Genomic DNA, 27,310 nt, shown 5'->3' with positions numbered 1-27,310 from the left:
TGGTTTTCAGCCTTCCCTTTGCAAGTGAGGAGTCAGAAAGCAAACAGCTTGTAAAACACCCTCAGCAGGAGGTTCTAGAGGGGCACATACTTTAAACATACTCTCCAGTATGTTTCAGTGCTACACAGACATTATTTAGTCTACAGAGAGCAGCTTACTTACGTCTGGGGCTCCTTTTCATTTTGCTGCTTTTGCTGTGGTTGGAGAACGTTATTTACCAGCTCAGTGATCCCACTAAAGGGAAACCACCTGTTTAAATAAGCAAATAATGTGACTGAATAACCAACAGTTTCAGTGTTTTCTTAGCCAATGGTAACAGAAACAGACAGGCAGAAAAGCTAGAGCCCATGGGAATGGCAGCTGCAGTAGGGAGTCAGCCACTAAGGAGGTAAGGGCAATAAGGTTTTACACTTCACCAGGTCACAAGCAGGCAGCAAGAACCTACATCCAGCTAACGTGTGGATGAAGTAAGAAGCTGCAGGCAGCTCTCTTACAAGCCAGTCAGGAAGCAGGTGACAAACTAACTACAGCCTAGTAGGTATCAGTGCGAGCTAATACCGCCGGAGGTGCAGAAAGCAGGACACAGCAGAGGTAGAGAAGTCAAGCCTAGTGCAGTGTAAGGTGTTCTACTTACTGTGTCAGCTGTGGCTTTTGCTCTTCTTTGACCCTAAAAAGATAAGTTTGCACAACTGAGTGCAACAGGCTTGCAAAACAACTATCCTGAAGTTCTAAGATTTGTATCAAACAGGCAGGGGAAGCTCTTGGAAGCACAAAGTATTTCCCTTAGGATTTGTCATAGATGCATATTAAATTGTTTTCTGGACTCTTTGTTTGCCCCTTCAGGTGGAGAGGAATGCCAAGGAGCTACATTTTTTACCTTACTTTTTTTCCCCTTTAGGTTTAAAACTGAGCAATGCCAAGGATCTAAAATTTTTACTCTACTTTTTTCCCCCCTTCAGGTTTCAAACTGAGAAATGCCAGGGATATAAAATCATTACTTTATTGCCCTCTTCAGGTTTCAAACTGAGGAATGCCAAGGATCTAAAATCTTTACTTCTTTCCCTCTTCAGGTTGAGAACTGAGGAATGCCAAGGATCTAAAATCTTTACCCTACTTTTTTTCCCCTTCAGGTTTCAAACTGAGAAATGCCAAGGATCTAACATTTTTACTCTATTTTATTTCCCCTTCAGGTTTCAAACTGAGGAATAACAAATACCTAAAAATTTTACTGTACTTTTCCCCCCCTTTGTATTTAAAACTGAGCAATGCCAAGGATCTAAAATTTCACTCAACTTCTCCCCCCCTTTAGTTTTAAAACTGAGGAATGCCAAGGATCTAAGACATTTAATTACAAACTCTTAAGTTTCTATAACTGACTTCCAGCTCTTTGGATTGAATACAGTTTCAGCAATAGATTCAACTATCAATGCAAAGGAAGGTGCTTTGATTATGTTAACTGTAAACCTATTTTATTTGTAGCCAAATCACCTAGCATAATCCAAGGTGAATTTACAATATCTAACATGCCATCCCAAATCAAATCTCCTAAGCTCACAGATGAAAGGCAAACCTGCACTATTAAACTACAGGGATGTCAGTGCCTGCAGACAATGAAACCCTACAGACTAAGGAAGGAAAGCTTAAAATACCACAGTGAATCCCTCCAAAAGCAGGGTTCAGGTACTGCTGAAGAACTGAGTGGACATTAAGACACTAAAACCTTTCCAACCTTGACTAGAGAAAGGGAAAAAGGAACAAGCAGTGCAGAGTCTTCCAGCATGGCTTTGCCTCTTCAGCACTCTATGCAGAATGAAACGTTCAGGGGTGGGGGGAACAAGCAAACAAAAACCCTAAAAACCCTAACAACCAAACCAAAAAACCCAAACAGAAACCAACCAAAACCCAGAAACGACAGAACTAAACCAAACCTCAAGCAAATTTCACACTTAAGAAATATGCCACTGAAATTTTCTCTGGCAGTTGCAGTTCCACTCCACCATGCACCTTAATCACAGCACTGCCTTTAGCCAAGAGACTCCAGACTGGGGGCTTTGGCATGGGAAATTCAAAGAGCAAGGAGTGGGAGACACAGGGAAGGTAGCATTGCCATCCCAGGACATTTAATTCAGATCCCTCAACATGAAGTGCTTAGAAGCTCTTTACCATCAGCTGTGAGAAGGTGGGCTGGAAGGTGTCCAGGGCAGGGCAGCAAGGCTGGGGAGGGGCCTGGAGCACAGCTCTGTGAGGAGAGGCTGAGGGAGCTGGGGGGGTGCAGCCTGCAGCAGAGGAAGCTCAGGGCAGAGCTCATTGCTGTCTGCAGCTGCCTGTAGGTGGTTGTAGCCAGGTGGGGTTGGGCTCTGCTGCCAGGCACCCAGCAACAGAAGAAGGGGACACAGCCTCAAGTTGTGCCAGAGGAGGTCTGGGCTGGATGTTAGGAGGAAGTTGTTGGCAGAGAGAGTGATTGGCATTGGAATGGGCTGCCCAAGGAGGTGGTGGAGTCACCGTGGCTGGAGGTGTTGCAGCCAAGCCTGGCTGGGGCACTTAGTGCCATGGTCTGGTTGCTTGGCCAGGGCTGGGTGCTAGGCTGGGCTGGCTGAGCTTGGAGCTCTCTTCCAACCTGGCTGATTCTATGCTTCTACAAGAACACTTTGTTCTAAGTCAGGATACAATTTGACCCAGCAATTCAGAGTGTATCTCCTATGAAATAACCTCTTCTCCTCCTCCATCTCTGTGCAGCATCTCCCCCAGGCTCTCCATCACTGCAGCTAGGTGAGGACAACAGCTTCCATTATTATGTAACCGTGACGCACTCCCTGAGCACTCTCCATACATCCCTCAGCCCTTGCATTAGGCAAGGATCTTCCTTGACTTTCCAACAAGCATGGAGGGCAAAGCTACAATTTGAAGAGCCATTTACTTCTTTAAAATCTGTGGAAAAAATAGAAGCCCCTATACAAAATTAACCTAAGACTGCCCTTGGCCCAAACCCTTCGGGTGTGCAGCAGGGACATTGATCTTTCAAGGTCAGAGCACAGACAGAGGTTCTGGACCTAAAGCAGCAAACCAGAGGTTAATGCTCGCTCCATGCTCTCCAGAAGAGTCATCAATCAGATGAAATTAGAAGTGGCAGTAACTGATAGAAATAATGACATCTTGGCTGAAAGACAGGGAGAGCATTTTTAACACTGCTGGGGTTTAAATAGCTCTTTTTAGACCAAAAAAAGAGAGAGAGAAAAGGACACAGGAAACTGCAGATACTTAAACTCTGTCCACATACACAAATGTGGGTTAATTTCCTTTGATTAGAGCTGCTGGGTGATTTGCTGGATTGTGCATTCCCAGAGCTGTCACAGAATCACTGGATCAGAATATCACAAGTTGGAAGGGACCTCCAGAGATCAGCCAGTCCAATCCTCCTGCCAAAAGCAGGATCACCCAGGGGAGTCCACCCAGGAATGCATCCAGGTGGGGTTGGAAAGCCTCCAGAGAAGGAGACTCCACAACCTCTCTGGGCAGCCTGCTCCAGGGCTCTGCTACCCTCACTGTACAAAGTTTCCTCCTCATGTTGAGACAAAACCTTCTCTGTTCCAGTTTGTATCCATTGTGCCCTGTCTTATTGCTGCAGAGCACTGAAAAGAGCTTGGCCCCCTCCACTTGACACCCACCCCTCAGATATTACAGACACTGCTCAGATCCCCTCTCAGTCTTCTCCAGACTAAACAGCCCCAGGGCTCTCGGTCTCTCTCCACGGAGGAGATGCTCAAGTACCCTGATCATCCTCATGGCTCTCCACTGCGCTCTCTCCAGCAGGTCCCTGTCTCTCTTGAACTGGGGAGCCCAAAACTGGACACAGTATTGAAGTTGTGGTCTCAGCAGGGCAGAGTAGAGGGGAGAAGAACCTCCCTAGCCCTGCTGGCCACACCTTTCTTGATGCACCCCATCCTTCCAAAAATCAGCAACAAATAATTGTTTAAAGCAGGCCAAAGAAACCCCAGACCCCCATTTGCTCAGACCAAGCTGTGTGACTGCATTCTGCTTCTGTCAGACTAACTCTTTTCATTCTACCTGTCCACATCTCCTCGATCTCATCCTCTCAAACCTCTGCCAAGAACACTGCCAGTTCTGGTTATTCACCAAGGGAACAAACATAAAGTCCAATCAGTAGCCATTCACTGAAATCACAGAATCACAGAATTAACCAGCTTGGGAAAGACCTCTGGGATCATCGAGTCCAACCTAGCACTGAACACCTTCCAATTAATGAACCCATGGCACTAAGGGCCTCTTTTTAAACACCTCCAGGCACAGCCACTCCACCACCTCCCTGGGCAGCCCATTCCAATGCCAATCACTCTCTCTGACAACAACTTCCTCCTAACATCCAGCCTAGACCTGCCTTGGCACAGCTTGAGACTGTGTCCCCTTGTTCTGTTGCTGGCTGCCTGGCAGCAGAGCCCAACCCCAGCTAGCTACAGCCTCCCTGCAGGCAGCTGCAGACAGCAATGAGCTCTGCCCTGAGCCTCCTCTGCTGCAGGCTGCACACCCCCAGCTCCCTCAGCCTCTCCTCACAAGGCTGTGCTCCAGGCCCCTCCCCAGCCTTGCTGCCCTGCTCCAAACACCTTCCAGCACCTCAACATCTCTCTGCAAGGGAGGAGCCCAGAACTGGACCCAGCACTCAAGGGGTGGCCTGAGCAGTGCTGAGTACAGGGGCAGAAGAACCTCCCTTGTGCTGCTGGCCACACTGCTCCTGAGCCAGCCCAGGATGCCATTGGCTCTGCTGCCCACCTGGGCACTGCTGCCTCCTCTTCAGCTCCTCTCTCCCAGCACCCCCAGCTCCCTCTCTGCCTGGCTGCTCTCAGCCACTCTGGCCCCAGCCTGTAGTGCTGCTTGGGGTTGTTGCGGCCAAAGTGCAGAACCCTGCACTTGGCCTTATTAAAACTGCTGGTGATGGACTGTGCCCACCTGTGCAGCCTGTCCAGGTCTCTCTGCAAAGCACTCCTGCCCACTAACAGACCCACATCTGCTCCCAGCTTGGTGTCATCTGCAAAGTCGCTGACACTGGACTCAGTCCCCAACAGTCTGCAGAGAAAGTGTCTGACCCACAGTGACTGGGACAAGGCACTGAGAGAGCACAGAACTGTGAACACTTTGCCACCTATTTTCAGTGTCAGACATTTCTGTCCTTACAGCAGTTCACTCACTTTGCACAAGCATCACATTCATTCTAAAATGTTCAAAGAGTATGAACCTTTTATCACAATTTTCACTTGAAAACAAGCCAGGATTTAGAATCACAGAATGGTTTAGGTTGGAAGGGACCTCAAAGCTCAGCCAGTTCCAACCTCCTGCCACAGGCAGGGACACCTCCCACTAGAACAGGTTGCTCAAGGCCTCATCCGACCTGGCCTTGGACACCTCCAGGGAGGTTGTGATCTTTGATCCCATTGGGTGATTTTGTGCTCCACAACCTCCCTGGGCAGCCTGTGCCAGGGTCTCACCACCCTCACTGCAAACAATTCTTTCTGAACATCCAGTGTTTAAGTCTCCCCTCTGCCAGTTCAAACCCATTCCTCCTCCTCCTGCCATCACCAGACCTTGTCAATAGTCCCTCCCCAGCCTTTCTATATCCCCCTTCAGATGCTGCAAGGTCACTCCAAGCTCTCCTCAAAGCCTTCTCTTCTCCAGGCTGCACAGCCCCAACTCTCTCAGCCTGTCCTCACAGCAGAGCTGCTGCAGCCCTCTCAGCATCTTGGTGGCCTCCTCTGGACTGGCTCCAACACTTCCATGTCCTGCTTGTGCTGGGGGCTGCAGAACTGCCCCCAGGACTGCAGGTGGGGTGTGAGGAGAGCAGAGCCAAGGGGCAGAATCCCCTCCCTTGCCCTGTGCCCACACTGCTCTTGCTGCAGCCCAGCACAGGGTTGTGTCTGGGCTGCACTCACCCTGCAGGCTCCTGTGGAGCTTTGCATCAGCCCAGACCCCCAGGGCCTGTTCCTCAGGGCTGCTCTCAGCCATTCCCCACCCAGCCTGCAGCTGTGCTTGGGATTGCACTGACTCAGTCTTTTTTGCACCTTGCACTTTGTCATTGGGAACCTCTGCCCCTGGAAGCACTCACAGCACTGCTCCTCAAGCGTTCCTCTGCAAGCCTATGCAGTACAAGTACCAGACCACTTTGATCTTTTCCATAGTTAACATCATTAGGTTAGATCTCAAGCCTCAGTGAACATTTTTTGATGTTAGAGCCTCTTGGTGCACTAAAAATTTCCTCAAAGGTTATGGCTAGTCCCACTGGCACAGAGGAGTAATAGGAGAAGAGAATGGAAAGAGGGAAGAGAATAAGGAAAAAGAAAGCAGAGGGGGAAAGTATTAACATAAAAATTATTCTTAGCCCTTCAAACTTCTGGTAGCTTTTAATTCTTCAACCCAGTTCCAAGAAGTAAAAGCTTCTCTCTAAACTCTGCTATGCCAAGACCATAAGACAGCCTTCTCAAAGGAAGCATTTGTCTTAGCTGAGCCAACAAGCACTCTGTTATCAGACCTCTTTGCCACTTCTACATATGTGGATGCACAGCCATAAAAATATTCAGGTGGACAGAATTCACAGAATCACAGAATCAGGCAGGGTTGGAAGGGGCCAGAAGGAGCATCCACTTCCAGCCCCCCTGACATAGGCAGGGACACCTCACACTACATCAGGCTGGCCACAGCCTCATCCAGTCTGGCCTTAAACACCTCCAGGCATGAGGCTTCCACCACCTCCCTGGGCAGCCCCTTCCAGGCTCTCACCACCCTCATGCTGAACAACTTCTTCCTAACCTCCAGTCTGACTCTCCCCATTTCCAGCTTTGTTCCATTCCCCCCAGCCCTATCCCTACCTGACCTCCTAATAAACCAGACCCTGCTTGTTTTAGAGTGTCAACTCTTAGGGAAGAATGTTTCCTCCTATTTATTGCTGGAGTAGGAGGCAGGAGACAGAGACACTGTTCTACAAACAGAAGCTCCCACACTTCTCATCCACTTCCTAGCTTGGTCAGACCTTTTTCCTTTCTGCTGTGGTGTTGATAGCCAAACCACGAAGTCAGTGTACTAAAACACACACACACACACCCCTCACAAGCCAGCACCCAGGAGCATGGCTGCAGTAGAGCTGTGCTAAAGGTGGCACTGTACAGTAGCCCCTGTGTTATTTTCACTTCCACTAATTAACTCATGGATCAATGCTTTCCTTTGAAGGTTGTCCAAAATTCCAGGCAGGAAGTCTCGCCCAGGGAGCTGATATTAAAAGGTCCATGTTAAAAATCTAGTGTTTGTCCAGTCCAAGCCTGCCATGCTGCTTAAAGCAGGCCACTCAGGCTCTTTTCCTGTATTAAGCAAGCAAAAGAGTGCTTCAGCTAGCACAGTGCAAGTGGGGATCTGCAACCATCAGCATTACACTGGGCTGCCATGTGGAATGTGCCAGCTGCTTCCCACCTGGGTGCCTCCTGTCTGCTGGGGGAATAAGGCAAGAACAAAACCCAGGAAAAGTGGAACATTACCAAGCAATACTTGACAGAAAGTATCACAGTATCATCATCATCATCAGGGTTGGAAGAGACCTCACAGATCATCAAGTCCAACCCTTTAGCACAGAGCTCAAGGCCAGACCATGGCACCAAGTGCCACGTCCAGTCCTGCCTTGAACAGCTCCAGGGACAGCGACTCCACCACCTCCCCAGGCAGCCCATTCCAGTGTCCAATGACTCTCTCAGGGAAGAACTTTCTCCTCACCTCCAGCCTAAATCTCCCCTGGCACAGCCTGAGGCTGTGTCCTCTTGTTCTGGAGCTGGCCACCTGAGAGAAGAGAGCAACCTCCTCCTGGCCACAACCACCCCTCAGGTAGTTGTAGACAGCAATAAGGTCTCCCCTGAGCCTCCTCTTCTCCAGGCTAACCAATCCCAGCTCCCTCAGCCTCTCCTCGTAGGGCTGTGCTCAAGGCCTCTCCCCAGCCTCGTCGCCCTTCTCTGGACATGCTCAAGCATCTCAACGTCCCTTGCTGGGGGCAGGTGGGAAAGAGCTAGAAGAAAGCAGCATTCATCCTGTCTGAACAGTGTGGTAGACATCACTACCATTGTCTTTGCACAGCCAATGCTATGGTTTCTCTCACTAACATGTTCCAACTAGCCTCAAACCTGCACAAACAGCATTAACATAATGTAGACAGTGAAAAAAGTCTCTTCCAACCCTAACGTTGCAGAAGTGTTTCGTTTCAGGTTGTCACATTATTACCTTTCTTGAACTAGGGCATTCTTCAGCCTACTAACTTCTCTGGGTGAATTGTCCATTACTTGTTAATTGTGCATCACCTGTTAATTGTCCCTCTCTGACACCACATAGAGCAGCAAGATCAGAGCAGCTGACTTGCACCATGCCATGCAAAATCAAAAATGAAAAGCCTGGATGAGGCACTTAGTGCCATGGTCTGGTTGATTGGCCAGGGCTGGGTGCTAGGTTGGGCTGGATGAGCTTGGAGCTCTCTTCCAACCTGCTTGATTCTATGTTTCTATGATATTATTTTCACAGCAAGAGTGGTCAGGCACTGGAATGGGCTGACAGGGAGGTGGTTGAGTCACCAACCCTGGATGTGTTTAAAAGTCATTTGGATGTGGTGCTTGGGGCTATGGTTTAAGTTGAACCTTGTAGAGTAGTGATATCGGTTGGACTTGGTGATCCTGAGGGCTTTGCCAACCTGAGTATTTCATAGCATCATAGAATCAGTCAGGGTTGGAAGAGACCACAAGGAGCAGCCAGTTTCAATCCCCCTGCCACGGGCAGGGACACCTTACCCTAGCTCAGGATCTCTGTGATGCTGTGACTACAGACAGCCTCAGAGTTAATAAATGTGCAGCTGCACTTCAGCCCAAAATGCTCCCTAGAGCAGCAGGTTTGGCCTGGTGGTTCAGCTTGCTGGATGTTTCTGCTTCTCCAACAGTAGATGGCATTCCAAGCATCTCCTGTAGAAAGTGCCTTCCTAGACACTTGTGCTGTCACCAGCTGCTACATTGAAGTAGGCAACCCTGGGCTCAGCTGCTAGCAGGTGAATTAAATAAGAACTCATTTATTCTCTTAATTAATTTGGAATGCATCAGTAAGTACTCTGGGATGTTATTTTTTTGCCTGTTAAGTAAGGATTTCATCATCATGTCAGCTATAAGGTGAAAATTATACACACTGAGGAGCTTAACCAGGCACAGGGGGTCAAGTTTGCATTTTGCAGACTGACATTTGATTGAGTGGAATGGATTCAGACTCCTTCCAGGGTGTAGGCAGCCCTAGAGAATGGCAGAATCACAGCACCATGCAGGCTGGCAAAGCCCCTCAGGATCACCGAGTCCAACCTAGAACCCTGCTCTGCAAGATTCACCTTAAACCAGAGCCTCAAGCACCACATCCAAACCACCCTGAAACACATGCAGGGTTGGTGACTCCACATCTCCCTCAAAAGGGGACTGCTTGCAGAGGAAATTACAGGAACAGAAATAAGAACAAATTCTTTTTCTAAATCTATTTTTCCCCTCATCCTCTTCAAAATCAACCTTCAAGAGCTTCTTCAAAGAGCAGACCTATATTCTACAGCCACTGATACATGAAGCTCTGAATGGCTACCAGACACTAAACAGGATCACAGCCTCACAGGACCCAAAGAGATCACAGCATCACAGGATGTCAGGGTTTGGAAGGGACCCAAAGAGATCACAGCATCACAGGATGTCAGGGCTTGGAAGGGACCCAAAGAGATCAGGGAGTCCTCCCTCCCTGCCATAGCAGGACCATCCAATCTAGCTCAGGTCACACAGAAATACAGCCACACAGGTCTGGAAAGGCTCCAGAGGAGGAGACTCCACAGCCTCTCTGGGCAGCCTGTGCCAGGGCTCTGGGACCCTTCCAGTCAAGAAGTTGCCCCTTATGTTGAGCTGGAACCTCCTGTGCTGCAGCTTCCATCCATTGCTGCTTGTCCTATCCCAGGGAGCCAAAGAGTGGTGCTGGCTGTGTGAGAGCTCCATCGATCAGGCTGGCTTACTAAACAGCATGAAAAACACAAGTCCCTCACCACGCAGCTTCTGTTATGAAAGCAAGATGAGAAGCTGAGATTTAAACAGGAAATTAAACAGGAGGAGAAGAAAACTAAATGAGAAATATAATGGTGCAGATTCTGTGGTCCAGCTGCAATTTTGTGATGGTACTTTGAGAAAGGATATTGTGACCGAGGAAAGTGCTGCTCTGATTGACACAGAGAAGATGAACACAGTGCAGAGCAGAAGATGTAATGATGTGGTTTATAGATATGGCTGCAGCTAGGAGCCACTTCATCAAGAGCTCACTCTTTGTTTTCTCTTTGCTGTTGCTGCTCACATACATTTTATAAACTCTTTGAGGGAATGATTCCAGTGTTCTTCAGCTCTGACACAAGAACAAACCCAAAACACTGCCAGCTTTCTGAGAACATAACTAATTGAATGGGAAGATACATGAACCATAGAATCATAGAATCAACAGGTCCAAGCTCAGCCAGCCCAACCTAGCACCCAGCCCTGCCCAACCAACCAGACCATGGCACTAAGTGCCCCAGCCAGCCTTGGCTTCAACACCTCCAGGCACAGCCACTCCACCACCTCCCTGGGCAGCCCATTCCAATGCCAATCACTCTCTCTAACAACAACTTCTTCCTGAAATCCAGCCTAGACCTGCCCTGGCACAGCTTGAGGCTGTGTCCCCTTGTTCTGTTGCTGGTTGTCTGGGAGAAGAGCCCAACCCCACCTGGCTACAACCTCCCTGCAGGCAGCTGCAGACAGCAATGAGCTCTGCCCTGAGCCTCCTCTTCTCCACCCACCACACCCCCAACTCCCTCAGCCTCTCCTCATAAGGTTGTGTTCCAGAAGTGGACACAGCACTCAAGATGTGGCCTGAGCAGTGCTGAGCACAGGGGCACAAGAACCTCCCTTGTCCTGCTGCCCACACTGCTCCTGAGCCAGCCCAGGATGCCATTGGCTCTGCTGCCCACCTGGGCACTGCTGCCTCCTCTGCAGCTCCTCTCTACCAGCACCCCCAGGTTCCCCTCTGCCTGGCTGCTCTCAGCCACTCTGTCCCCAGCCTGCAGTGCTGCTTGGGGTTGTTGTGGCCAAAGTGCAGAACCCTGCCCTTGGCCTTGTTCAGTCTCATCCCCTTGGCCTCTGCCCACCATTCTTCAGCTCTGATATAAGAATAAACCCAAAACAATGTCAGCTTTCTGAGAACATAATTAATTGAATGAGAAGATACATGAGAATACTTTGGTCTCATTTTGACTCCTCTGTTAACATTCCACAGAATTCACTGATTTATGGGTGGGAAATGACTGAAAATTAGTGTGATGTAATCATAGGATCACAAAATGGTTTAGGTTGGAAGGGACCTCAAAGCTCAGCCAGTTCCAACCCCCTGCCATAGGCAGGGACACCTCCCACTAGAACAGGTTGCTCAAGGCCTCATCCAACCTGGCCTTGAACACCTCCAGGGAGGTTGTGGAGTACAAAACCATCCAATGGGATCAAAGATCTCATTGGGTGATTCTGTGCTCCACAACCTCCCTGGGCAGCCTGTGCCAGTGTCTCACCACCCTCACTGCAAACAATTCTTTCTGAACATCCAGTTTTTAAGTCTTTCCTCTGCCAGTTCAAACCCATTCCTTCTTGTCCTGTCATTCCCAGACCTTGTCAATAGTCCCTCCCCAGCCCTCCTGTAGCCCCCTTCAGATCCTGCAAGGCCACTCCAAGCTCTCCTCCAAGCCTTCTCTCCTCCAGGCTGCACAGCCCCAACTCTCTCAGCCTGTCCTCACAGCAGAGCTGCTGCAGCCCTCTCAGCATCTTGGTGGCCTCCTCTGCACTGGCTCCAACACTTCCATGTCCTGCTTGTGCTGGGGGCTGCAGAACTGCTCCCAGGACTGCAGGTGGGGTGTGAGGAGAGCAGAGCCAAGGGGCAGAATCCCCTCCCTTGCCCTGTGCCCACACTGCTCTTGCTGGAGCCCAGCACAGGGTTGTGTCTGGGCTGCACTCACCCTGCAGGCTCCTGTTGAGCTTTGCATCAGCCCAGACCCCCAGGGCCTGTTCCTCAGGGCTGCTCTCAGCCATTCCCCACCCAGCCTGCAGCTGTGCTTGGGATTGCCCTGACCCAGGTGCAGGACCTTACACTTGGCCTTGTTGAATGCCCTGAGGGTGGCCTGGGCACAGCTCTGCAGCCTGTGCAGCTCCCTCTGGATGGATCCCTGCCCTCTAGCAATTTGACTGTGCCACACAGCTTGGTGCCACCTGCAAACCTGCTGGGGGTGCAGTGATTGCTCTGCCCATGTCACTGGCAGAGGTGTTAAGCAGCACTGTCTGTCTCATGTCTGTGATCTAACCTACCCACATGAGCCAGGAGAGAAGCAGTGCTCTGTTTACGTGCTCCTGAAGGAAAGTACAAGTGGTCTCCTGTTGCTTGGTGATTCAGCTGATGCATGGAAGGGCTGAAATCATAAACAGAACATTACAGCACCCTCTCTGCACAGCTAAGCACAGGAACAGAGTTTATAATGCTGGAAGTGTACTTGAATTGGTTTTGGACACCTGAATCAATGTAGCACTAAGGAATTCACAGGTTCACAGATTGCATTGGAAGGAGCTCTCAAAGGTCATCTTGTCCATCCTCTCGCAGGTGACTGGAAAGAGAAGGGGGAACTGCCTTAAGCTGACACTGGGCAGGTTTAGACTGGACAGCAGGAAAAAGTCTTTCACAGAGAGACTGCCCAGGGAGGTGGTGGAGTCCACCACCCAGGCTGGGACCTGGCTGTGTTTCAGGGTGGTTTGGATGTGGTGCTCAGGGCTCTGGTATAAGGCAAATCTTGTAGGGTAGGCTTCCAGGTTGGACTTGGTGATCCTGAGGGGCTTTGCCAACCTGCATGGTGCTGTGGTTCTGTGAACTAGATCAGGCTGCCCAGGGCCATATCAAGTCTGATCCTGAATGTCTCCAGGGACAGGACCTCAAGCACATCCCTGGGCAACGTGTTCTAGTGTTTTACTACCCTCATTGTAAAGAAGTGAAATACACTGTTATGTAAAGAAATAAAAGACATGATCTGGAGACTCTCAGAATCCCCCTGGATGCATTCCTGTGCTTTTGCAGAACACAGAGGTGAGATTCAGCTTTAACAGTATTGATCTTTTGGCCCAGAAGGAAAATTCTTTCCAAGAGCTTCCAGATCACAAATTGCACAGGGAGCAGAAGCTTAAAAGCACTGAAATGATCTGCTGTAAAAATTAATGAAACTTATCTCTGTTAAGACTAGATACAAGAGCCCCTGATTAGAATTGCTTTGCCTCTCCAAAACACTTTGTTTAGGCTGAGAATATCCACAGCTCTAAAAGCTACTTCACTAATGTTCATTAACTCCTGCCACAGGGCTGGTGAGGGGCCTGGAACACAAACCCTATGAGGAGAGGCTGAGGGAGCTGGGGGGGTGCAGCCTGCAGCAGAGGAGGCTCAGGGCAGAGCTCATTGCTGTCTGCAGCTGCCTGAAGGGAGGCTGTAGCCAGGTGGGGTTGGGCTCTGCTGCCAGGCAAGCAGTAATAGAACAAGGGGACACAGTCTCAAGCTGTGCCAGGGCAAGTCTAGGCTGGATGTGGGGAGGAAGTTGTTGTCAGAGAGAGTGATTGGCATTGGAATGGGCTGCCCAGGGAGGTGGTGGAGTCTTTGTGCCTGGAGGTGTTGAAGCCAAGCCTGGCTGGGGCACTTAGTGCCATGGTCTGGTTGGTTGGGTAGGGCTGGGTGCTAGGTTGGGCTGGCTGAGCTTGGAGCTCTCTTCCAACCTGCTTGATTCTGATTCTATATGAACATCTGTTCTGGCCACTGCCTGAATCTGAGACATTTCCTGATTGACTCAGTTGTGGTTTTCACTCTGCCTACTCAAATCTCGGCACACCAAAACTGAAGAAGTGTTTTGGGTCCATTAGATTTGATGCTGCAGAGAACAATGCAGATTAGTGAGTCAGGCTGTACTAACTTTCAAGGCTGCAGTGACACCTTCTATTTCTTTTCTCTGTGGGTGTTATTTTCCGTCCATCACTGGGTTTTTTTACAGGTTATTCAGTAAATTGGATTGATAATCAATGACAAATTGTTGCCTTTCATATCTCTCTGCATGATAGAATGAAGAATGAAATGACAACCCAATCTAGGTAGCTATTCCCATTGTCCCAGTGAAAGCAAAACATGAGACCCCATAATTAAAACCAAGCCAGTAAATCCTGTCTTTAATTGAGTTTCATAGGACAATTACTCTCACAGAAGTTAAAACTCATCCTCTGAGCAAACTGTCTAATCTCTCACATGTTTCACACAAGTTAGAGTGAAAAAAGCCAGTGGAAGGACATGGAAGTGTTGGAGCCAGTCCAGAGGAGGCCATCAAGATGCTGAGAGGGCTGCAGCAGCTCTGCTGTGAGGACAGGCTGAGAGAGTTGGGGCTGTGCAGCCTGGAGAAGAGAAGGCTTGGGGGAGACCTTGGAGTGGCCTTGCAGGATCTGAAGGGGGCTACAGGAAGGCTGGGGAGGGACTATTGACAAGGTCTGGTAATGGCAGGATGAGGAGGAATGGGTTTGAAGTGGCAGAGGGGAGATTGAAACTGGATGCTAGGGAAGGGTTCTTTGCAGTGAGGGTGGTGAGACCCTGGCACAGGTTACCCAGGGACCTCAAAGGTTGGAAGGGACCTCAAAGCTTATCCAGTTCCAACCCCTCACCATAGGCAGGGACACCTCCCACTAGAATAGGTCACTCGAGGCCTCATCCAACCTGGCCTTGAACACCTCCAGGGAGGGAGCAGTCACAACCTCCCTGGGCAACCGGCTCTAGGTGATCTAGTTGGGGGATTGGACTGAATGAGCTTTTGAGGTCCCTCCCAGCCCCTGACACTCTGTGATTCAACAGTCTGTCCTGAGCTGCAAGCTCAGATCAGGACAAGGAGTGATCAGTTTTGGATTTCAGAACCTTAGGACTGGCCATAAGGAGTGAAAGGCATTTGTACAGTGAGGGCAGGGGCAGGAAGGAGCTTCAGTTCCTCAGCCCCCCTCCTTCCTCTAGCAGAGCTACACCTGTACTAGAGGCATAAACGGAAAGCCACTATGGAGCCACCTGCCTTTGTGAGCATCATTCTTCCTAAATGTGTTATTCAAAGTCTTCTGTGAAAAGACACTCTAAATGTTTAATGATGGGATCCCAAACGGCAGCTCTGGATGGCCACTTAGCTCCTGAGCCTTTCTTGCCATGCAGACACTCATTGTTCTGCCTTCCAGCTCGTTACCAGCATTCATTCATGCCCGCTTGCAATTAGGCTGCATTTAGCAAGAGCAGAACTGCCTCTCCTGCAGGCACTACATCGACATGGAAACTGTTCAGCACAAAGTGGCACCACAAACAGCCTGAACAACAGCCCTGTGATGTCAAACGCAGGACATGCTGAACAGCCTTGCAAAACCTCACTGCCTAACACGTCTTTGCAGAGCTCCAAGGCCAGCATCCAGTGGGAGCATGACACTCTTCCCACAGTCACAGCAACAGCCACCTTGGAAAAGCCTCTCAGCATCACCAACTCCAACCCACAACCCTGCTCTACAACAGTCACCTTAAACCATAGCCCTAAGCACCACATCCAACATGCAGGTTGGCAAAGCCCCTCAGGATCACCAAGTCCAACCTAGAACCCCGCTCTACAAGACTCACCTTAAACCATAGCCCTAAGCACTACATCCAACATGCAGGTTGGCAAAGCCCCTCAGGATTACCAACTCCAACCTAGAACCCCGCTCTACAAGACTCACCTTAAACCATAGCCCTAAGCACCACATCCAAACCACCCTTAAACACATCCAGGGTTGATGACTCCACCACCTTCCTGGGCAGCTTATTCCAGTGTCTGGAATCCAAGTTCCTGCTCAGTGAAAGAGGCAGTTTAGAGACTAAGGACTGCACTTGGGAACTGCTACCACAACCTCCCTGGAGGTGTTCAAGGCCAGGTTGGATGAGGCCCTGAGTGACCTGTTCTAGTGGGAGGTGTCTCTATGGCAGGGGGTTGGAACTGGCTGTGCTTTGAGGTCCCTTCCAAACTAAGCCATTCTATGACTCCATGATTTGGGCAGAAAACCATCCACAGGCACTAAACAAAACTTCCTCCTACATACTGATACTTACTGCTGCTCTGCAGAAGTGTTCTCTGCATCCCCTGCCCTGGCTGCCCTAGGAATATGCTCTGCCAGATGATATTAAAGCCTTGCTCAAGTCAAGATCCGTTATCTGTTGCCGCTTCTCAGTCTACAAACCCTGACACCTGGTAGAGGGATTTATTAGGTTTTCTGGCATGATTTGCTGTTGATAAGCCACAGTGACTTTTATTCATTCCTTTTTTATCTTCTAGGTATTTACAAGAACTTTCTTCCACTGCTTTTTTTTCTGGGAATTAAAGTTGGCTGATTCACTTCTGGCTCCTCTTCCACTCATGCCACCCCTACTCTTTAAAAAGGGATTCCCTGACTCTGTTTTCTGGTCTTCTCTAAAAGCACATCCAGAAAAGAGATTGCATGAAAGCCACAGGACCAAACCAATTAGCAACCATAGAAACACAGAACTGTTAGGGTTGGAAGTGACCTCAACGAGCACCCAGTTCCAACCCCCCCACCAGGGGCAGGGACACCTCACACTACATCAGGCTGGCCACAGCCTCATCCAGCCTGGCCTTAAATACCTCCAGGCATGAGGCTTCCACCACCACCCTGGGCAACCCCTTCCAGGCTCTCACCACCCTCATGCTGAACAACTTCTTCCTAACCTCCACTCTGACTCTCCCCATTTCCAGCTTTGTTCCACTTCCCCCAGTCCTGTCACTACCTGACAGCCTAAAAAGTCCCTCCCCAGCTTTCTTGTAGCCCCTCTCAGCACTAGAAGGCTACAATGGTCCCCTTGGAATCTTCTCTTCTCCAAACTGAACAGCCCCAACTCTCTCAGCCTGTCCTCACAGGAGAGCAGCTCCAACCCTCTGATCGTCCTCATGGCCCTTCTCTGGACACCTTCCAGCATGTCCAGATCCTTCTTGTACAAGGAACAGGGGCTCCAGAACTGGACACAGCATTCCAGGTGATGTCTCTTCAGAGTGGTGCAGAGGCAGAATCACCTCCCTCGACCTGCAAGCCACACTTTTTTTATTACTTTGTCACTCAAATATACCTTTAAGGCCACAGCTTTAGAGACAATCTCATCAATTCAGTTAATTAACACTGTCCTTGCCAGAGAGAGTGATTGGCATTGGAATGGGCTGCCCAGGGAGGTGGTGGAGTGGCTGTGCCTGGAGGTGTTGAAGCCAAGCCTGGATGGGGCACTTAGTGCCATGGTCTGGTTGGTTGGGCAGGGCTGGGTGCTAGGTTGGGCTGGATGAGCTTGGAGCTCTCTTCCAACCTCCTTGATTCTATGATACTGTGAATTAAAATCCTACTTCAGCCAGCAGAAAACTACTTTCTAATCTTGTTCTTCTAGGATCAAGAGAAGGTAAAGTCTATCTGTGACCATGTCCAATTCTTCTCTCATTCCAATTCAGGACAAATCTGAGGGTGCACAGCTAAAACTACAGAAGTCAGTTTTCCAGTTGGCCTAAAATGATTTTGTTTCAGTATCTGCTAAGAGCTGTAACACAAGCAAGGCTAAAAATACCCCAATGTTATCTCGTTGACTGCAGTGACTTAAAAATAAGAAGAGAGAAAGCTACATTCACTAAGGCCAGATGAAAGCAGAGGAAAGTGATGAAATTACTGACATTCAGAAGGAGAAAAGAGCTAAATAAATAAATAAACATAAAAAGAGCCTGGGCTGCAGCAGCAGAAGTGTGGCCAGCAGGGCCCGGGAGGGGATTCACTCCCTCTGCTCTGCTCTGCTGGGACCCTGCCTGGAGTCCTGCATCCAGCTCTGGAGTCCCTGGGACAAGAGGGATGTGGAGATGCTGGAGTGTGACCAGAGCAGGGCCAGGAGGATGCTCAGAGGGCTGCAGCAGCTCTGCTGTGAGCACAGACTGAAAGAGTTGGGGCTGTGCAGGCTGGAGCAGAGGAGGCTCCCAGGTGACCTTCTTGTGGCCTTCCAGTAGCTGAAGGGGGCTACAAAAAAGCTGGGGAAGGACTTTTTAGGCTGTGAGGGAGTGGCAGGACTGGGGGGAATGGAGCAAAGCTGGAGGTGGGGAGAGTGAGGCTGGAGGTGAGGAGGAAGTTGTTGAGCAGGAGAGTGGTGAGAGGCTGGAATGGGTTGCCCAGGGAGGTGTTTGAGGCCCCATGGCTGGAGGTGTTTGAGGCCAGGCTGGCTGAGGCTGTGTGCAGCCTGCTCTAGGGTAGGGTGTCCCTGGGCATGGCAGGGGGGTTGGGACTGGCTGCTCCTTGTGGTCCCTTCCAGCCCTGACTGGTTCTCTGACTCTATGATCTTTTCACTTTCTGGAGAGCTTAGGTCAAGTGGCTTACAGCACAGCTCACAGAAGAGGAGGTACCTGGAAACATGCAGCAAGCAGAAGTGTGGAAGCAACTTCACTTCTTTAGCAAACAAAACCATTTCCAAGTGACCTATAAAAAGCACACAAAATTACTACCTAATTACATGGAAAGGGTTGGGTTTTTAACTGCTAATACAAAGCTGCAGAATAACACTGATTTGCAAGCTGGCTCCTCACAAGAGCAAGCAGTGTGGAAGTGCTCTGCTGCCTGCCACAGCGCTCCTAAGGAAATGGCAGGCTCTGCACTTCAATACAAATGCTGCTCTATAAATAAAATGTATTTATAGCTTTGCCAGCAAGCACAAGAGTTACACTGAGGGTGGCTTTAGAAATCTTGCCTGGCTTTTTTATGGTGCTTTAAAGCCCAGCTTAGCATCTGGCCCTGATGGCTTTTAACACTCGGAAGGATAACAGGGTTATAGCAGGATCTCTTCAGGAATGAAGACAGTCACAGAATCACAGAATCAGTCAGGGTTGGAAGGACCACAAGGATCAGCCAGCTCCAACCTCCCTGCCATGCCCAGGGACACCTCACACTAGATCAGGCTGGCCAGAGCCTCATCCAGCCTGGCCTTAAACACCTCCAGGGATGAGGCTTCCACCACCTCCCTGGGCAACCCCTTCCAGGCTCTCACCACCCTCATGCTGAACAACTTCTTCCTAACCTCCAGTCTGAATCTCCCCACCTCCAGCTTTGCTCCATTTCCCCCAGTCCTGTCACTCCCTGACAGCCTAAAGAGTCCCTCCCCAGCTTTCTTGTAGTCCCCTAACCCTCAGCAAGCAGCTATAATGGCTGCATTATCAAATTCCCATCCACATTTCCCCACCATATGGCCTCTACCTGAGTTTTTTTGACACTCTGCATTGATTGTTAACACAGCACAGAGTGGAAAGTTTCATCTCTATATGTTTAAAACACTCAGCAGCTTGTGACCAACATCTGAACTCCAGCATCTGAAGAGGGCTGCAGGAAGGCTGGGGAGGGACTATTGACAAGGTCTGGTAACGACAGGATGAGGAGGAATGGGTTTGAACTGGCAGAGGGGAGATTGAAAGTGGATGTTAGGAAGAAGTTGTTTGCAGTGAGGGTGGTGAGACATTGGCACAGGTTGCCCAGGGAGGTTGTGGAGCACAGAATCACCCAATGTGATCTTTGATCACATTGGGTGATTCTGTGCTCCACAACCTCCCTGATGATGTTCAAGCCCAGGCTGGATGATCCCAGCTCCTCTTATAGAAGCACAAAGAAATGTGTGTTGTGTCTGAAAAGCCACCACCTTAAAACAAACCCCACGAACTGCAGATGAAATTCCACCCCCAGGGAGAGAAGGAAGGAGAACAAACCCAACGTAACAGATGTTAGTCATGTCATTTAATGCATGACTGAAAGACTAAAGACACCATGCTGATGGGGACAACATAAGAACCTCTGTGGAGCAGAATGAAATTAGCACTTCAGTGTCTATTTATAACAAGGAGGGAACAGCACAAAATAAAAAACAGACTATTTGAGATTTTTTTTCTCCCACTTTCATAGAATCAGAGAATGGTTTAGGTTGGGAGTGGCCTCAAAGCTCAGCCAGATCCAGCCCCCTGCCATAGGCAGGGACACCTCCCACTAGAACAGGTCACTCAAAGCCTCATCCAGCCTGGCCTTGAACAACCTCCCTGGGCAACCTGTGCCAGTGTCTCACCACCCTCACTGCAAACAACTTCTTCCTAACATCCACTTTGAATCTCCCCTCTGCCAGTTCAAACCCATTCCTCCTCCTCCTGTCATTACCAGACCTTGTCAATAGTCCCTCCACAGCCTTCCTACAGCCCCCTTCAGATCCTGCAAGGCCACTCCAAGGTCTCCTCCAAGCCTTCTCTTCTCCAGCCTGCACAGCCCCAACTCTCTCAGCCTGTCCTCACAGCAGAGCTGCTGCAGCCCTCTCAGCATCTTGGTGGCCTCCTCTGGACTGCCTCCAACACTTCCATGACCTTCTTGCGGTTTAGGTTGGAAGGAACCTCAAAGATCATCCAGTCCCAACCCCCTGCCACAGACAGAGACACCTCCCACTGGAACAGGTTGCTCAAGCCCTCACCCAACCTGGTTCTGAACACCTCCAGAACTGCCCCCAGGACTGCAGGTGGGGTGTGAGGAGAGCAGAGCCAAGGGGCAGAATCCCCTCCCTTGCCCTGTGCCCGCACTGCTCTTGCTGCAGCCCAGCACAGGGTTGTGTCTGGGCTGCACTCATCCTGCAGGCTCCTGTGGAGCTTTGCATCAGCCCAGACCCCCAGAGCCTGTTCCTCAGGGCTGCTCTCAGCCATTCCCCACCCAGCCTGGAGCTGTGCTTGGGATTGTGCCCACCCAGGTGCAGGACCTTACAATGTAATTAAATTGAAAACTACAACGTGCTCCCACAAAGGTGCTTCAGAACTTCCAGCATGCCACAGAGCCTGCCAAAACCCCAGCAGGCTGTGATTCAAGATCCACATTAAATCAGCTGCAGATGACACAGCACCTGGGGCCAAACTGATCGATACTGATAATGCTCCATTTGCAACGGCTTGCATTGGCCTTGTGCTTGATTTCAGGATGTGAGCAGAGAGACTTCACCACCAGCATTACACAAACCAGTCACTGGAACCACAAATGAATGCCCTCATTCCCGTAATCATTCTATTATTAATTACAGCCATTATCACAGCAGGAGGGGGAAAAAATGTGGACTCAGACTTTCTTTAAACAAAGCTAAGTATTTGTGCTGTGCATAGAGCCACAGAATCAGGCAGGGTTGGAAGGGACCACAAGGAGCAGCCAGTTCCAACCCCCCTGCCAGGGGCAGGGACACCTCACACTACATCAGGCTGGACACAGCCTCAGCCAGCCTGGCCTTAAACACCTCCAGGGATGAGGCTTCCACCACCTCCCTGGGCAACCCATTCCAGGCTCTCACCATAGAATCACAGAATCATAGAATTATAGAATCAATCAGGTTGGAAGAGAGCTCCAAGCTCACCCAGCCCAACCTAGCACCCAGCCCTGGCCAATCAACCAGACCATGGCACTAAGTGCCCCATCCAGGCTTGGCTTCAACACCTCCAGGCACAAAGACTCCACCACCTCCCTGGGCAGCCCATTCCAATGCCAATCACTCTCTCTGACAACAACTTCCTAACAACATCCAGCCTAGACCTGCCCTGGCACAGCTTGAGGCTGTGTCCCCTTCTTCTGTTGCTGCTTGCCTGGCAGCAGAGCCCAACCCCAGCTGGCTACAGCCTCCCTGCAGGTACATGTACAAAAGCCAAGAGTGGGAACTGTCCAAGCTGGAAAAGGTCAGCTACAGCCCTGCAACCCTGCAGGTCTTCTTTGCCTCGAATGGGAGGTTAATGTGACATCTTAGCCACAGCAATATCCGTGCCTTAAAAACTACCCTTTAACACCAGTTCACAACAGCATCTGCCAAGGTTTTGAGATCTAAACTTCACCTCTCAAAAGGCAGCAGCAGGGTTACTGTACTGGCAGTGTGCTGCTTGAATTCTTCATTGGTCTGTCAGAGTGCTTGGTTCCTAATGAAGTCAGGGTATGAAGATGCTGAAGGAGAAGCAATCTTGCATACTGAATTACTATAGGGATGCTTAACATGTCACATACCTCAGAGCAATTAGTACTGACAGGAGAGCTGTGAGACAAAGTGAATTAGCAACTGAGAAGAAAAGAGCTTAGTGGAAAAGGAGGAGTGGTACACTAATCAGAATTTGAGAAATGAGCCTTAAGTGATGGCCCAAGTGAAGAATGGGCCATGTCTGAATATTTGGGCTCACCTCTCTTCACAGAGAAGGCTTTCAAACACTGCAGTGGTCTGCCCAGGGCAGGGCTGGAGGCACTGTCCCTGGAGTCATTTAAGCAGCCTGTGGACCTGGCACTTAGGGACATAGGTTGGTGGTGACCCCTCCAGTGCTGGGTGGAAGGCTGGACTGGGTGAGCCTGGAGGTCTCTTCCAGCTGGATGTGTTCTGTGACTCTGTGATTCATCCATCCCCTCACCTCCTGCAGCACAACGCCCAAAACAACCCAAACAAGCATTCCTTGGCCTGATCCACACCAAATAGCTCTGTCAGACCAAACATGCTTTAAAAGGCATCCCACACAGCTACTGGCAGACCCCAGGGAAATCCCAGACAGCAAGACTCAGAGCCTGTCTCAACAGTGATAGGACTGTGGGGAATGCTTCAAAAGGAGTGTGGCTGGCAGGGCAAGCCAAGTGATTCTGCTCCACTCTGGAGAGACCCCACCTGGAGCACTGAGTCCAGTGCTGGAACTGGAAAGAAAGAAAGTTCTGGATATGCTGGAACCTGTCCAGAGAAGAGCCATGAGGATCAGCAGAGGGCTGAAGACAGAGAGAGAGAGTTGGGGTTGTTCAATCTGGAGAAGAGGAGGCTCCAAGGAGACCTTCTTGTGGCCTTGCAGTATCTGAAGGGGGCTACAAGAAAGCTGGGGAGGGACTCTTTAGGCTGTCAGGTAGTGATAGGACTGGGGGGAAGGGAGCAAAGCTGGAGGAGGGAAGATTTAGATCAGACGTTAGGAAGAAGCTCCTTGGTGTGAGGGCGGTGAGACACTGGAACAGGCTGCCCAGGGTGTAAGCCTCATCCCTGGAGGGGTTTAAGGCCAGGCTGGAAGTGGCTTTCAGCATCCTGATCTAGTGTGAGGTGTCCCTGCAGGGGAACTGGAACTGGATGATCCCCGAGGTGCCTTCCAGCCCTAACAATTCTGTGGTTCTGTGATTCGTTGCCTTTTCCCTCCTCCTTCCTTTCTCTCCTGCTGCCAGCAGCAGCAACTCAGAATCTGCCTTGGCAGCCGCAGCCTCATGGCTGCAGCGCCCCCATGAGGCAGCCCTGCGTAAGGCAGCGAGAGGCCAGCAGGGACTGCTGCTCTGCTGCTGCTTCGAAGCAGGAGGCTGCTGCAAATCTTGCACGGGCATCTTTCCTCCTGTGATTTGGCTTTTTCACTCACCCTTTGCGTGTTTGCCAGCAAAAGGAAGAAGAATCACGATAGCAATGGTAGCTAAAGCCCAGCTTGTCCACTTCTTTTCTTTTCCCTAACAGTGTGGGCAGCAGGACAAGGGAGGTTCTTCTGCCCCTGTGCTCAGCACTGCTCAGCCCACACCTTGAGTGCTGGGTCCAGTTCTGGGCTCCTCCAGTCAAGAGAGATGTTGAGGTGCTGGAAGGTGTTTGGAGAAGGGCAGCAAGGCTGGGGAGGGGCCTGGAGCACAGCCCTGTGAGGAGAGGCTGAGGGAGCTGGGGGGGTGCAGCCTGCAGCAGAGGAGGCTCAGGGCAGAGCTCATTGCTGTCTGCAGCTGCCTGCAGGGAGGCTGTAGCCAGGTGGGGTTGGGCTCTGCTGCCAGGCACCCAGGGACAGAACAAGGGGACACAGTCTCAAGTTGTGCCAGGACAGATCCTGGCTGGATGTTGTTAGGAAGTTGTTGGCAGAGAGAGTGATTGGCACTGGAATGGGCTGCCCAGGGAGGTGGTGGAGGCACCGTCCCTGGAGGTGTTGAAGCCAAGCCTGTGATGAAATTACATTACAGTTAAATGAAGTTTAAATAAAAATAAAATAATTTAAGCAGTTTAAAATAAATTAATATTAAAATAAAGTTTAAAAAATAAAATAAAATAAAAAATAAATTAAATTAAATTACATACAATGAAATAAAATGAAATTAAATGAAATTAAATTAAATTAAATTAAGTGAAATAAAATGAAATGAAATGAAATAAAATAAAATAAAATAAAATGAAATTAAATGAAATTAAATTTAATTTAATTAAACAAAATGAAATTAAATAAAATGAAGTGAAATAAAATGAAATAAAATGAAATGAAATTAAATAAAATTAAATTAAATTAAACTAAATAAAATGAAGTGAAATAAAATAAAATGAAAATTATATAAAATAAAAGGAAATTAAATAAAATAAAATGAAATAAAATGAAATAAAATGAAATAAAATAAAATAAAATGAAATAAAATAAAATGAATCAAAATAAAATGAAATAAAATAAAATAATATAAAATAAAATAAAATAAAACAAAATAAAATGAAGTGAAATAAAATGAAACAAAACAAAATGAAATGAAATAAAATAAAATAAAATAAAATAAAATAAAATAAAATAAAATAAAATAAAATAAAATAAAATAAAATAAAATAAAATAAATTGAAATAAAATAAAATAAAATCAAATCAAATGAAATAAAATAGAAGAATTATCTTAAAGAACAGAGTAGAATTTCTCCTGGATCCCTTCCTATGTGAAACCTTACTCAGAAAACCATGATAAGGAGAATCACCCATAGGAGTCTTGCTCTGTCAGCCAACAGAGAGGATGTTTGTCCAGAGATGAAGAAGAGACTTTGCACCTGCTAGAGAATACAGCCCGGGGAAGCACACAGGCACCCAATCAATCTACCATCACCATCAATTAGATCAGTTATCAATGCCTGAGCAGCAGAGAAAGGTCAGCTCAAGGCACAAGGGAGCAAAAAGGAGGTGTAATGAGAAGTGGCAGCAGAAGAAAGGACTGATGCTAGGCTGCCAAGCACACAGTGCCTGCGTGCCACGAGTTGAAGAGGTCTCTTTGTCCCACACCACACCGCTGGACTCTCAGTCGTGCCCCATCCCCACAGCTCTCTCCTGGGCTTCTTGGGCAGAAAGCCTGCAGGTGTGCTGGGTGTGCCTGGGCTGCAGCCACTTTTCTCCACAGCAGACTCTGATGCTGAGGTTAGGGGGGCTGTGACTGATGGTGTGGATGAGCCATCAGTGCTCTGCTGATTGCTGAGCAGTGCTTGCACAGCTTCAGGGCTTTCTCCCAGCCTGTCCCTGCACCACGCTGCTGGGCTTGACAAAAAGAATTGGAAGACACAGAGCTGGGACAGCTGATACCAAATCACAGAATCACAGCAATGTGGCAAAGCCTCTCAGGATCACCAAGTCCAACCTAGAACCCTGCTCTACAAGACTCACCTTAAACCACAGTCCCAAGCACCACAGCCAAACCACCCTGAAACACAGCCAGGCTGGGTGACTCCCAGCTCATTCCAGTCCCTGACCAATCTCTCCATGAAAGACTTTTTCCTAATGTCCAATCTAAACCTCCCCAGCCTCAGCTTGAGGCCATTCCCCCTTGTCCTGTCTCCAGTCACCTGTGAGCAGAGCCCAGCAGCAGCCTCTCCACAATGTCCCTTCAGTTAGACAGCAATGAGCTCTGGCCTCAGCCTCCTCTTCCTCACACTAACCATCCCCAGCTCCCTCAGTCTCTCCTTGAAAGATTTCACCTCTAGACCCTTCCCCAGCTTCCTTGCCCTCCTCTGGGCCCACTCCAGCCCCTCCAGAAAGTGATCAGAAGAACAGTCCTCACCATGTGCCATTGTGCTGAGCAATAAAAGTTGAAGGAAAGGCCAAGGAGGCAGGGACAGTGCTGGCTGTGGTATCTGAGCTGCTCTGTGTGCTGAGGCAAAGCTCACCAGAAAGTGGCTACAACAGCTGCCTGCCAGTGCAGAGTGCTGAATGAATGGGTTTGCTTTGCTTGCATGTGAGCTGCTGCTTCACCTGTTACCCTGTCTTTGTCTTGATCCATGAATCTTCTTACCTTCCTTTTATTTCTCTTCCCATCCCCTGGGAGAGAGCAGCTGCACTTGGCTGCCCGCTGAGGTCAACCCATCAGAGCAGCAGAGGAAAAGCTTCCTCCAGCACCTCTATGCAGCAGCAAAGAACAGGCTAGGGAGGTCAAAACGATGTTCTGAAGGCAGGTTCTGCAGATGACACACACAGTAGGTATTTGACTGCTTGTGAACAGTCCCTTCTTGCTCAAGCACAAGCCCAGAGAGCAGCTCATCCAACATTCTGATCGGATTGACCTAAACTGCCAGACTGAAGTGATCTGGTGAAACTCTAACAAGTAGCTTTGAGGCTTCTGCAGCTCCTTCCTGTGCTGAGCTCAGGCGCCTGGCACTCACCACACTTCCCTCGAACATGTCCTCACCCAGACAGGCATCCAGGAAGGTATGAATGGCTGTCTGACAGGAGGATGCTAGACTGCATGCCTGCCAAGGCCTGAAGCCAGAGGAGTCAACTTTTCAGAAGTGAAGAAAATGAACTAAAAAGCACAGAGGGAAGAAATAAAGTTCTAAGAAATGAACTTCCCTGCTACATAGCAACAGCCAGGAAAAGAGGAAGGTCCAGGAGGATGAGCAGAGGGCTGGAGCAGCTCTGCTATGAGGAGAGTCTGAGGGAGTTTGGGCTATGCAGGCTGGAGAGGAGAAGGCTCCCAGGTGACCCTATTGTGGCCTTGCACTTTCTTAAAGGGGCTACAAGAAAGCTGGGGAGGGACTCTTTAGGCTGTCAGGTAGTGATAGGACTGGGGGGAATGGAACAAAGCTGGAGGTGGGGAGAGTCAGACTGCATGTGAGGAAGAAGTTCTTCATGAAAAGAGTGATTGGCATTGAAATGGGCTGCCCAGGGAGGTGGTGGAGTCACCGTCCCTGGAGGTGCTGAAGAGGAGGCTGGATGTGGCACTAAGTGCCATGGGTTAGTTAATGAGAAGGCTTAGGTGATAGGTCGCAGTGGATGATCTTAGAGGTTTTTTCCAACCTGGTTAATTCTGTGATTCTGTGTGATTCAGACTGGATGTTAGGAAGAAGTTGTTCAGCATAAGGCTGGTGAGAGCCTGGAAGGGGTTGCCCGGGGAGGTAGTGGAAGCCTCATCCCT

At 49.4% G+C, this 27,310-nt stretch overlaps 1 protein-coding gene across 42 annotated transcripts in view; it reads right to left on the bottom strand.

Annotated features, from left to right (window-relative positions):
• The window catches only part of RIMS2 (regulating synaptic membrane exocytosis 2), a 493,599-nt gene that overhangs the window by 427,112 nt on the left and 39,177 nt on the right, over positions 1–27,310 (bottom strand). For 4 of the 42 annotated variants that reach the window (XM_064154113.1, XM_064154115.1, XM_064154116.1 and 1 more), the window contains exons 2-3: positions 635–667; positions 163–249 (exon numbers count right to left, since the gene is read on the bottom strand). The exons of the other annotated variants lie outside the window; for them this stretch is intronic. In XM_064154113.1, coding sequence (XP_064010183.1) covers positions 163–249; positions 635–667 — 120 coding nt within the window. The remainder of the gene's footprint in view (positions 1–162; positions 250–634; positions 668–27,310) is intronic. 42 annotated transcript variants of the gene reach the window in all.

Source organism: Pogoniulus pusillus, chromosome 14 (genome assembly GCF_015220805.1).
Source record: "Pogoniulus pusillus isolate bPogPus1 chromosome 14, bPogPus1.pri, whole genome shotgun sequence".
Lineage (NCBI taxonomy): Eukaryota > Metazoa > Chordata > Aves > Piciformes > Lybiidae > Pogoniulus > Pogoniulus pusillus.
The sequence above is the reverse complement of the archived record's forward strand: the minus strand, read 5'-3'. Positions and strand labels throughout refer to the sequence as shown.